This window comes from Thermobia domestica, chromosome 3 (genome assembly GCF_964235325.1).
Source record: "Thermobia domestica chromosome 3, izTheDome1.hap1.1, whole genome shotgun sequence".
NCBI classification, from domain to species: Eukaryota; Metazoa; Arthropoda; class Insecta; order Zygentoma; family Lepismatidae; genus Thermobia; species Thermobia domestica.
The window spans coordinates 90,131,423-90,144,084 of record NC_137456.1 but is presented as its reverse complement, the minus strand read 5'-3'; the positions used below and the strand labels follow the sequence as shown (position 1 = coordinate 90,144,084).

Here is a 12,662-nt window from a genome sequence, read left to right as displayed (position 1 = left end):
GGACAGTGCATTTGAAAACATCTATAAGGAAGCAAAGGAAAATGCAGACATACTACACTTAAAATTGCCCACTTCATCAAGATCAAAGAGAACACCAATTAGGTTGGAGGAGACTGATAATCCTTCTTAGCAGCTACCCTAGAACCTGTATCAGATCTTCGAAAAATGTACTTCGAAATCATTGACTCTTTGTTGAATGAAGTGCATTGTCGTTTCAATCAGCCAGGCCTCAAACAACTCATAAAACTCTAGAAGATACTTTCTGGAGGAGCTATAAGTGCTGGTGGGCCTCTCTCAAGAGAATATTTGAAGCAAGAATTGGGAGTTCACTTGTCGGATTTTAACCTGGATAGATTATGAGCTCAGCTCAGGCTGCTTCCACCCACTTTGATGACGACTGAGTCGCTGATGACCATCAGAATATTAAAAACTATTAGTGCTGAAACCTCAACTGCTGGCAGTCTTCTCGACCAAGTTGTTCGTCTAGGGACTTTCGTTCTCGCTATGCCAGCTTCTTGAGTATTTGCGAAAGATCATTCAGCTATTTGCGTACAGGGGAGGCAGGGAGGGGCATTTGTCCCCCCCTGAGTGAGATTTATATAGATTTTATCAATACAATAGTAGTAAGTCAGTGAAAAACGCGAAATTTTACATATATCAAGGGGTCTTGCCCCCCCCCCCAAGCCAAATCTGAAATGATGTTACTGTTTGCGTAGTCTAAAGACATATTTGAGGACGTCCATGACGCAGGAAAGATTGGCTCACCTTCTGTTGTTGCATATTTGTAGCGACCAGATTTAAACACCATTGCAAGAGAATTCATATCAAAGACAAGCGAAAGAAAAGATACTATTGGTCAATTTTGAAAAGAAATTAATGTAGAATTACGTAAGTGAAAATATTACGCGTATTATAACCAATTATTTAAATTACAAAATAGCACTTAAAATTCAATATAAACTTCAATTATTTCTTATTAATTGTGTCGTACTTTATTAGTGTGAAGTGAAGTGAATATAATGAGATTAGGAAGAGAGGTGAATGTAATAACAAACTGGATATACTAAAGTGAGTGTAGTAAAAAATACAAATAACTCTGGATAATTAGTGTAATTGAATTTTCTATATAAATTTTATGAAGTCTTTAGTGAAAATTTCATTTTTCCATTTCTGGTACGAAGTCAAGTAGGTAGAAAAATATTTTTTATTATTTTTTACTTAATTATGTAGCCTGTTTTATAATGTAGAAATTACTTTCTACTATTAAATACAAGGTGCTACAAAGTTTGTAGTTCTAAATAGCAATTTCTAATATTACAGTGTACTGCAACACTAGAACTGGATTTTTAAAAGATATAATTTTAATTTCCTCGTTTCCAGTGGCAACGTCCAATACAATTAAAAATACGTACTAGTATATAAAATGGTAAAAATTGTACTTACAAATAATCGTGAGCAGTACAAATTTTACAATTTTATATGTTTTTAACTGATTTCAGTGATTGAAAATTTCTGCACCAGACAAAATCCAGCACAAAACTGACACGGAATTAATTAATCTAAAGATGTAAACTAAGATACCTCTAATAGATGGAAATTTCACTCTCACGAAACTGTTTACAGCTTCATTATGTTATTATTATTATTATTATTATTATTATTATTATTATTATTATTATTAACCAATCAAATCAAATTATTGTTACATTACAAACATATATTCGTATTATCTTACATATGTTACATTTCCGTGTCTATTTTCTAGACAGCAGTTTGCCCCCCCCCCCCCAGCTGAAAAATACTTCCGACGCCACTGGCCTTGAACCTTCGCAGATTCAGTGGACTCTTCCAGTGCAGAAGGCTAAAAGAGGTTTGTATCCAGGGCTATAGATGAGGGTATACGGCCGGCCCTGGAAACTTGGGTTCATGTTGGCCCATGTGTGAATATGGCCCTGCTGATATACATTATTAAAGTACATTCTTCTCTGTGTAAGAGTAATATTTTACTTTTAATTACGACATCTACATAAAGAAGCAAGCTATGCTGAAATACAGGTATCTATCTAAGTATGTGTATTAACACATTAATGATTAAAAGGAATATATCATCTGACTCAAATAATACATGGTTACAATGAAACCAAACTATTATTTCATTCATTTAAATGTTGCTTATGAAAGAGTATATTGTTAATCTTACATTTAATTAAATATATTTTGTAGGTACTGAAGTTTCAAAAATTTGAAAATGATTTCAATTATATATTTGTATATTTTAAAATAACACTGTCTACAGATAATATACTTACCTATTCTTACCTAAGTATTAAATAGTACTAATACTTAAGTGGTAATTAAAGGAAAAAATAAAAACATCTTTGTAATTAATTATTTGATATGCAAATTCTAAGTGCTGGTTGATATTTTCTAATTTTAGTGACCTATTGTTTTCTTACACTCTACAACTACCATTAATATTCAAATATGCTATATATATGTTCAATTCGCTATATATAATTTCAATTCAATGTTATATATAAGTAGTAATATTTAATTAGTTTTCACTCATGCTGTACAAAGAAATGTTTTCTTTATGATTAGATTTAGTGAAACAATCTAATCATTCAATACACCTGGCACTTTCACATATGGATGTGATTCAAATAAGTGAAAACAATATTAGCGGAAGTGCATTGTATACAATTCTACATGTTAACACGTTTCATTTAGATCACACACTCAAATGTTAATAATTCTCGAAAAGTAATCCATTGTCATAACACGGAACGACGGTTAATACAAGTGATGTTATAAAATCAAGAAGAGTAAACAAGTAAAGCGCAGAGGCTTTTGGTCGAGAATCAGACGTAGTTTAACTCTTCATCACGTTGAAGGACATTCAACATATTAGCAGCACTTTGGCGGGTACCAAATAAAGATCCTATGGATAATAACTTGAATTGATTTCCTTCCTATCAATCGACTTCAACATAAACCATAAATGATACACATTTGATGGTGAAACCACTAGTTAGCTCAAACTATCCGTGGAAGTTGCTTACGATTTTATTATACAAAATGTCTAATTAACTTATTTATTGCCTGAAATGGACTACTTTCTTACAAGTTATTACAGAAATGAATACAATGCAAAGTTGGTTTTTGGCGGGCATAACCAGTTTAATGGTCATGTCATGCTTTATTATAAGTTAATTCGAATTATTAAAAGCTTTTAAATATCTTTTATGTGTGAATTTTCTCTTGTAGAATATCAAGCATTAGCCTGAGTTCATGCATTTGACACTATTGAGTTGTGACTCATTTCTGCAATGTACTAAAACACACTGAATCATAAAATTTAATATGCTTAGATAAAGACAAAATACTTTTAAACAAAGTAGATGTAAATAAAAAAGACTCTTCATATAAGTAGCAGAATTTGAGAAAATGAAGGTTGTGTCATTTTACCTTTTTCAAAAGAATGAATTTGATTCCATTTACGATGAAAGATGAAACAATCACCATTCCTAACTGTTCCGCAATGATCTTCTCTTCAAGAACGTTCTTGATATCTCTAAGTAAAACAAATTTTCCACTTTTTGACATTTCCAAAAGATTGATGTTCGTACAAACTATCAAATGGCAGTCAAGCTCCTCTGAATCCTCTATAAAACGTATTTCAACATCATCTAATTCTGTTATCTCCTCTGCTGGGCTAGTAGTTAAAACTGTAATATTAATCTGAAAATAGCATATCCGTGTCAAAAGGTTTAAATAACGAATAAATACTTCATTTAGCTTGATTGAAGTGATACATATAATCCATCACATTAGTAAACATTAAATAAAATGGACGGGTGAAAGTTAAAATGGTGTAAGTCACTTTATCAAAATGAATTATTTAGTCATAAAAATCAGATCTAGATAAGTCAGTTTGTTAACAGAAAAACTGAAGTATGCCACAGCTTCATTCTGAAAGAAAGTACATATCAACAGATGGCTGTGGATGTTCTAGTGATAAAGAAAACAGCTGGTTTGTTTGTTAGAAAAGTAGTGTTAATCAGACAAGAAAATATGACTTACACACTTTAACTGTTACCCGTCCAAATAAAAAAAAATGAAATGAAATCTTTAAGTTTTACGTCCCACGGTTATGCCAGTTAGGCTAAAGGAGACGGTGATGATGAGAGATGAGTGAAACGGTGGAATGAAGAAAGTGGGAGGAAACGGGAGAACCCCGAGAAAACCCACGAGCACGGTGTTTGTCCACCACAAAGTTCACTTGGCGGGGGCTGGGATCGAACCCGGGACCCCAAGCACCAGAGATGAACGCTCTACCACTGAGCCACCGCGCCCCCGTCCAAATAAGAAACACTTATTACTATGAGAATTACAAACTTGTGTTGTAGCTATCTAAAGTAGATGAAACTTTTATTTGTATTAGCGTAAACAAAAAGCTTCTTACCTGAACCATGGGAAATTCAGAAACAATTTTCATGATTGTCTTTGATACAATATCTTCACTGTTATTGTTCAACTCGATAACTTTTAGCTTCCTGATGTCAATATTCTCTATGACTATCTGTAGACAGAACCTCAGAGCCTCTTCAACATCATCAAGTACTGTTTTGTAAGGAACAAAAATCTCTTTTTCAAGCAATGGTGACATTACTCTTTGATTTGTAGTAATCGGAGTTCCTTGTAATCCTCTTACTTCAACGCCTTCACATCGTAAAGTCTTGATATCTGTATGCAAAGTAACAGGGACAGCTGCGAAGAAAATTCTTGTTATTAACGTTTTTCATTTGAGAAGTCGAAATGCTGTAAACTAATAGCAAGAGATATACAACAATAATAAAATAGAGAATAACGCTGATTTTCAGAAAAAAAATTCATCTTATCATTACTAAGTTATTTCTTAGGAAGGTAAAACATTTATCGAGTATCAAATGCAAATTTAGTTATATAAATCACAACTTGTTTGATGAAATCACACTATACTTTCAGGCAGAAGTAGATCAAGCAGGCTACTGGTATGTTCCCCTTTGAAGTTCAAATTTATATTGAACAACATAGCACTTACGACTTAATCGTATATTACAATGGATAAATGATGGGTTGACATGTTTAGCTTTTCCTTTACCACCATTTGGACGTCATCAGGTAATTATCATGTTTTTATCATAAAATGTACTCTCTTACTTCGACTTTCAATTCTTCGTATCATAATTGCTGTCTAAATTCTAAATATCGTACCGGCCTACCAACCATATTTTCAGAGATGTGATTTATTACTAAAACATGTTGATTTAGGTCTAAAAAGATTTAACCATCAAGTGATATTAGAATGCTTTGAATGGTTTGAAGATTTGAGAAGAATACGTGTTGTGCTTTAAATATGCAATAAGTATGTTCCATAAATACTTAAGAATAAAAGGATAGACTTTTAAAGGCAATTTTAACAAGACTATTAAGTGAAATTAATGCACACATTTTCACAGAAAACTGACCAAATTACAAAAAGCCATGAAAGAAATGGATACGTAATACTTCACAGATCAAAGCCTACGGCAATTATAACAGTAATTTAATAAAAAGTATCAAGGGCGCACCCAGACATTTTTTGTTAGAAGGGATTCAATACTACAAGCCACTACATCTATGTAGTATTGAACGAGTATTATTTGGCACGCGAAAAGACGATAAATAATTGTATATATGTATATACAATTATATATACAATTATATATATATATATATATATATATATATATATATATATATATATATATATATATATATATATATATATATATATATATATAATAGAACTAGATTGTTCCTATAAGAGAAAGAGTACAGGTGAAGTATAAGATCAAATTTTCATGTTACATCAACCATTTTCCTGCTAAACAAGTGTAGTTTTATTGAGAAAGTATACAAATGTATGTTGAGTTGCGAAGTTTTGGAGAGGGGGTCCGGACCTGGTGAACCCCCTGTGAGTCCGCTCATGGGTTCCAGGCATACTGAATTTTTTATACCAAGTTTTCTTTATATTTTATTGGATCAATGGAAATTTTCTGCATTCTAGTCGGGAAGTATTGTCTTCAGTTGGATCTTAGAGCAATACAAGGCAATTATAGCAGTAATTTAATTAGAATTAATCAAAAGTACCAATCGTACTTTCTCTTTTATGAAGTTTTACTTATGTTTTACCAAATAAAAAAATCTGAATTCTAGTGGTTAAGTACAGTTTCTAATTAGATCTTGGAGCAATGTAAAACAATTATAACTAATTTAATTTCAAGTGACCAAGAGAATCAGTCATACTTACTTTGTCTATTTATGAAATTTTCTTTATACTTTGCCGGATCAATAGAAATTTTCTGAATTCTAGTGGGTAAATACAGTCTCCTAATTGGATCTTGGAGCAATGTCAACTGCAAAATTGTATCTAAAAACACAATCCAATTAGAGTTGATCTTCACTTCGCCACGCAAACCTAGAAAACGAAGCCAAAGTATGCATAAACATATCACTTATGTCTGAATTATGAAAAAATAATTCCAAGCGCACTTTATGTTATTGCTCAAAATACAAACTCTTTAGGTTGCTGGATATCTATAAGGAGCGTTTAAATCAAACCAGGAGTTATAATTTTACAAGTATAGAAATTGACGCTAGTATGATTGTACTACGTATAATAGTATGTCTTATTACTGATAATTATCTGATAATTATAACTGCAGTATAAGTCACGAATCAATCCAGAGGCCGGTGTGGTGATGAGACGCTCAACCGTAGTAAGGCATTTGAATAGTAAGAGCAATTCACAGATGGCCGTACCCGTGCTCACTGACGATCCCGGACATGGTAGTTCCTAGCCCATAGCAATAACTCCTGTGAGCTTCAGAGCATGGAACCCCTGATCCTGAATGATCTATGCACTACTTGTCGTCACAGTGCACAAAAGACAAATCTTTATGCGGAAACAATCATTCATAAAGCGAAAAGTAAATAACGTTGAATTTATGTTCCCATATGAAGTATATTTGTATATAATATTCGCAGCATTTTGTGTATAGTTAAATACTATATAGTCTAAATCTATACTGTGAAAAACACGTAGAGTATCAAAACTAGGGTTACCAGGTTAGTAGAGGCAATATACGGTTTGACCCGGAAATAATTGCAACACAAATGGTTTTTTCGTCTATCACTTCCAAATAGCGTTGCTAATAATATATTCAAAATCCGCTTTCGTAATGCTTGGGGAAAGTCCGCCATCTTGGATTCAATATGGCGGCCACACCAAGACATCGACTCACACTTAAATGACAATATCTACTCACAGATTTAAGCTGAAAACTTCGTTCCTGCGCCATTTTCAAGATAATAGCATACCTTATGGGATGCAAGTTTGCATGCCTCTATTTACCACCGCCATATTGAAAAATGGCGGCGATTATTAAAAATATAGTTTCTCTTTCAATTGACAATAATGTTTTATTGGCAGATAACTCAGAAACTAATAGAGATATGCAGAAATTTCTTGAAATAAACGTAAAAGCTCATGATCTTAGCTTTGCAACGAGGGTACTTATGTTCGTTTATCTTACAAAGTAACGGAGCTAGTCGAATTTATGTGGCACTGGGTGTGCGATTTTCGATAATATGACTTTTTTCTCAGGTTCCTGCTAGAAGCTAAGTAGACGCAGTATACGGATTGACCAGTAAATAATTGCAACACAAATAATTTTTGAACCAGGATGTGTAACAAGGTGTATTTAGCTACATATTAAAAATCTTCTACTCACCTACTTGGAGAAAGTCCTCCGAAATTTCGTTGAAATATGACTTCTGAGATTTCGTTCAGATGTCGCTACAGATCGCGATAATCCATCATTGAAATGAATGAAGATGTGAAAAATTGCTCAAAATTACGATATTTCTTCAGTCCTTGTTCTGGTTAACGCTACATGTCTATTTGAAAGGGAAGAATTAAACCAGTGTAGCAACCTTTTCACTGAAAAAATTGTCCTCGTCTTTACAAAGTTTACACAGTTTTCCACATTATCACAAGTTTCTTCCAGGCAATTGTCACTAATTTATATTAGTAATAGATCACGTTTCTGGCATGAATACTTCATGTCTCTACTGTTTTCATGTATGTGTATATATAATGGATAACAATTAAAACAGTGTAGCTATCTAATCATTAAAATGAATGATCATCTTCATAAAATTCTAGAATTTCTTTACACATTGCACAAGATTCTCTCACATAATGCCCACATTCAATTACAAACTATATCTACTTTGTACCGCATACGTGTATTTTCATACCTTATATGCATATTCAATACATAAAAACTACATTAATAACTAAAACTAATAATTTTCCTTTTCAAAAAGTTCAGTTTTGTCTCACATTATCAAAATATTTAACCAGAAACTGGTCACAAATTGATGTACAAAACTGTCCATACTCCTTGCATCAACACACCATACTGACAGTTTTCTGCGGATATGTATATTTAGTAAATGACAAATAAGCAGCACACCAACCAGCATAGAGATATTTCATTGAAGAGGATGAGTAGGGATGCAGCTGATACTAAAAAAAAAAAAAAAAAATACTTGATTTCTTAACATTATGTCTGCCGTTCCAAATTGAAGAGGAACTTATTAATATTACGAACGGTTTAACTGCCCAAGATCGTGTCAATGTTGATAAAGCAAAATGTGTTGGACAAAATATTTTACTGAAAATGAAGGAAAATTCGTCAGACTCATTCATATTTTCGAAGAAGGATAAAGCCATTACAATGGCAGACAAGAAATCCATACATACGATTACCGGATCAATCAGTATGGAACATAATAAGCTTTTCCAAAGATTAGCAATTGTTGATATGAGAGGAAACATGAATCTAGAAGACGTTTCCTCCTATGAGCTCTGTTCTGTTCCAAGAACTTTATTTGAAGATTATGAGAATCTACGAGCAGCAAATAAATCTGCACTGGCTAATGCTTTATGGAAAATGACAAGTTCACCTTCAAATACACCAACGTCTTGTAAATATGTGATTGACGGTGGGTGGTTGCTCCACCAGGTCAATTGGCCAGTGAATCATACAAATAAAACAGTATTTGAGTCCTACGTTTCTTACATGAAGACACACTTCAGTGACGCTTCAGTTATTTTCGATGGTTACATCAGTGGTCCATCGATAAAGGATTGCACACACCTAAGGAGAACTAGAGGTTTGATCGCTCCTGAAGTGCTCCTTTCTCCAGAAATGAAACTTTCTATGAAAAGGGAGAGACTAATTCGAAAATTGGGTTTGGAGCTTTCTGCTGTTGGATTTCAAGTTTTGTATTCAGACAGGGATGCTGACACACTGATAGTCAACATAGCTATTCAAGAATCACGAAACCAAGATATTTGTGTTGTTGGAAATGATACTGATCTGCTCATTCTTCTCCTAAGCCTATCACCGTCAAACACGAATGCTTTGTTTTATAAAACAGAAACTAAGCTTTGGGACATTAAATCTACGAAAACGGACCTTGGCGAACTCTGTAACAATCTTCTATGTATCCATGTATTTCTTGGTTGTGATACAACATCACGATTTTTTGGAAAAGGAAAACAAGTGGCATTACAACTAGCTAATTCCGAGGGGGCCTTTCAGAAATCCATCTCTATTTTTAATTCTAAAAATGCCTTTAAAGAAGAAATTATTCGTGCTGGAGAACAGGCAACAGCAAGGCTGTACAAACGCAAGAAAGATGAATCTCTTGTTGCTTTAAGAATAAGAATGTTTTCTAGCAAAATCAGTACAGCAACAGATTTTGTACGACCAGAAAACCTTCCCCCTACTCCTGATGCACTTAAATATCATTCTCTGCGTGTTTACTACCAAATCATGGAATGGAAGAGTCTATCCTCTCAAATGCGACCAGAAGATTGGGGATGGCGACTACATAAGGGAATGTATTTTCCAGTGATGATGGACAGGAAACCTGCTCCTTATAATATACTGGAAATCATTCATTGTAGTTGTCATGGAAATTGTATAAGCATGAAGTGTTCTTGCAAGAAGTATGGTCTCTTTTGTACATCATTTTGTGGACAGTGTCTGAGACAAACTTGTGATAATGTAGAAAGGGAATCAGAACATTCTGACAATGAAGACGACTTGTTTTAGTAATTAGGTTGGTGTGCTGCTTATTTGCCATTTACTAAATATACATATCCGCAGAAAACTGTCAGTATGGTGTGTTGATGCAAGGAGTATGGACAGTTTTGTACATCAATTTGTGACCAGTTTCTGGTTAAATATTTTGATAATGTGAGACAAAACTGAACTTTTTGAAAAGGAAAATTATTAGTTTTAGTTATTAATGTAGTTTTTATGTATTGAATATGCATATAAGGTATGAAAATACACGTATGCGGTACAAAGTAGATATAGTTTGTAATTGAATGTGGGCATTATGTGAGAGAATCTTGTGCAATGTGTAAAGAAATTCTAGAATTTTATGAAGATGATCATTCATTTTAATGATTAGATAGCTACACTGTTTTAATTGTTATCCATTATATATACACATACATGAAAACAGTAGAGACATGAAGTATTCATGCCAGAAACGTGATCTATTACTAATATAAATTAGTGACAATTGCCTGGAAGAAACTTGTGATAATGTGGAAAACGGTGTAAATTTTGTAAAGACGAGGACAATTTTTTCAGTGAAGAGGTTGCTACACTGTTTTAATTCTTCCCTTTCAAATAGACATGTAGCGTTAACCAGAACAAGGACTGAAGAAATATCGTAATTTTGAGCAATTTTTCACATCTTCATTCATTTCAATGATGGATTATCGCGATCTGTAGCGACATCTGAACGAAATCTCAGAAGTCATATTTCAACGAAATTTCGGAGGACTTTCTCCAAGTAGGTGAGTAGAAGATTTTTAATATGTAGCTAAATACACCTTGTTACACATCCTGGTTCAAAAATTATTTGTGTTGCAATTATTTACTGGTCAATCCGTATACTGCGTCTACTTAGCTTCTAGCAGGAACCTGAGAAAAAAGTCATATTATCGAAAATCGCACACCTAGTGCCACATAAATTCGACTAGCTCCGTTACTTTGTAAGATAAACGAACATAAGTACCCTCGTTGCAAAGCTAAGATCATGAGCTTTTACGTTTATTTCAAGAAATTTCTGCATATCTCTATTAGTTTCTGAGTTATCTGCCAATAAAACATTATTGCCAATTGAAAAAGAAACTTTATTTTTAATAATCGCCGCCATTTTTCAATATGGCGGTGGTACATAGAGGCATGCAAACTTGCATCCCATAAGGTATGCTATTATCTTGAAAATGGCGCAGGAACGAAGTTTTCAGCTTAAATCTGTGAGAAGATATTGTCATTTAAGTGTGAGTCGATGTCTCGGTGTGGCCGCCATATTGAATCCAAGATGGCGGACTTTCCCCAAGCATTACGAAAGCGGATTTTGAATATATTATTAGCAACGCTATTTGGAAGTGATAGACAAAAAAAAACATTTGTGTTGCAATTATTTCTCCATTTTAGGCCATTAGGCCATTTTTTCTCGTTTGTTTCTTCTACTAGGTGGTGAAAGTGAAAAAAGAGTACACTTAGCAATGACTCTTGAAAAAAACAATATAAATGAATAAAGTGTAACTGAAATTTCACTATAATAATAATAATAGATAAACATTATACAAGTTTCTCATAATTTATATTTAAAAATAATTGTAATAATGAGTTTGATAACCAATAATTTTTCAACATTCTTTCCACTAAAATACAGTAAAGCCACGATTATCCGTGGAATTGGGTGGCAAAGGATTACCCAAAAAGACAGACTAAAAGTAAGATGCAAACACGAAAAAATATATATTTCAGCATAAAAACTATTTTTTATTGTACAAAAAAACATAATAAAACTTTTAATATACTGTACACTACAACAGAAACCTTAATTCTACGTTTAAATCACTAAAATAAAGAACAATAAACAAAGGACAATACTATTCTGTAAAAAAAAAAAAAAAAAATCAGTCACGCCTTTTTAAAACAAGTCAGTCTCTCACCTTTGCATCTTGCTTTCGGAATACCTTTTCGCAGCACTCGAGGATAATCGGGGCTTTACTGTAACATTTTTAAAACATTGTAACTTTGAATTGACTGTGATAATTACTATATCAAGATTAAAAGGAGGGAAATGAAATCCTAATTAAAATAATTACGATCGTCTACAATATTTTAACCACATGCTTAAAACAAAATTTTACCTTACACATTAGTTGTACTTCGATGAATTTATGACTTTCTGATGAAGGTTTCTGCCCTTCAAGCAAAGTTCATAGAATTAGACGCAACTAAAGTCTTTGAAGTTGTACTGAGTCAACAATAGGTTTTTAACTGAATTCACTGACAGTCTATTTCTTTCTTGTGTCCAAGGGCACCCATTAGGGGAAAAAGGTGAGGCGCTCGCCCCCTCCTAGTGGAAATTGTACTTGGAAATATCGAAAACCCAATAGAATTTTTACATTAGTTACAGCAAAATTTGAAACTATATTTAAAACGTCATTTATACTTGCCCCCCGTTGG

At 33.2% G+C, this 12,662-nt stretch overlaps 1 protein-coding gene across 1 annotated transcript in view; it reads right to left on the bottom strand.

Annotated features, from left to right (window-relative positions):
* Positions 1 to 12,662, bottom strand: part of LOC145681865 (fatty acid synthase-like) — a 123,489-nt gene that overhangs the window by 63,349 nt on the left and 47,478 nt on the right. Inside the window, exons 16-18 of the mRNA XM_081753471.1 lie at positions 6,335 to 6,502; positions 4,466 to 4,770; positions 3,469 to 3,741 (exon numbers count right to left, since the gene is read on the bottom strand). Of these exons, the coding sequence (XP_081609597.1) occupies positions 3,469 to 3,741; positions 4,466 to 4,770; positions 6,335 to 6,502 (746 nt within the window). The remainder of the gene's footprint in view (positions 1 to 3,468; positions 3,742 to 4,465; positions 4,771 to 6,334; positions 6,503 to 12,662) is intronic.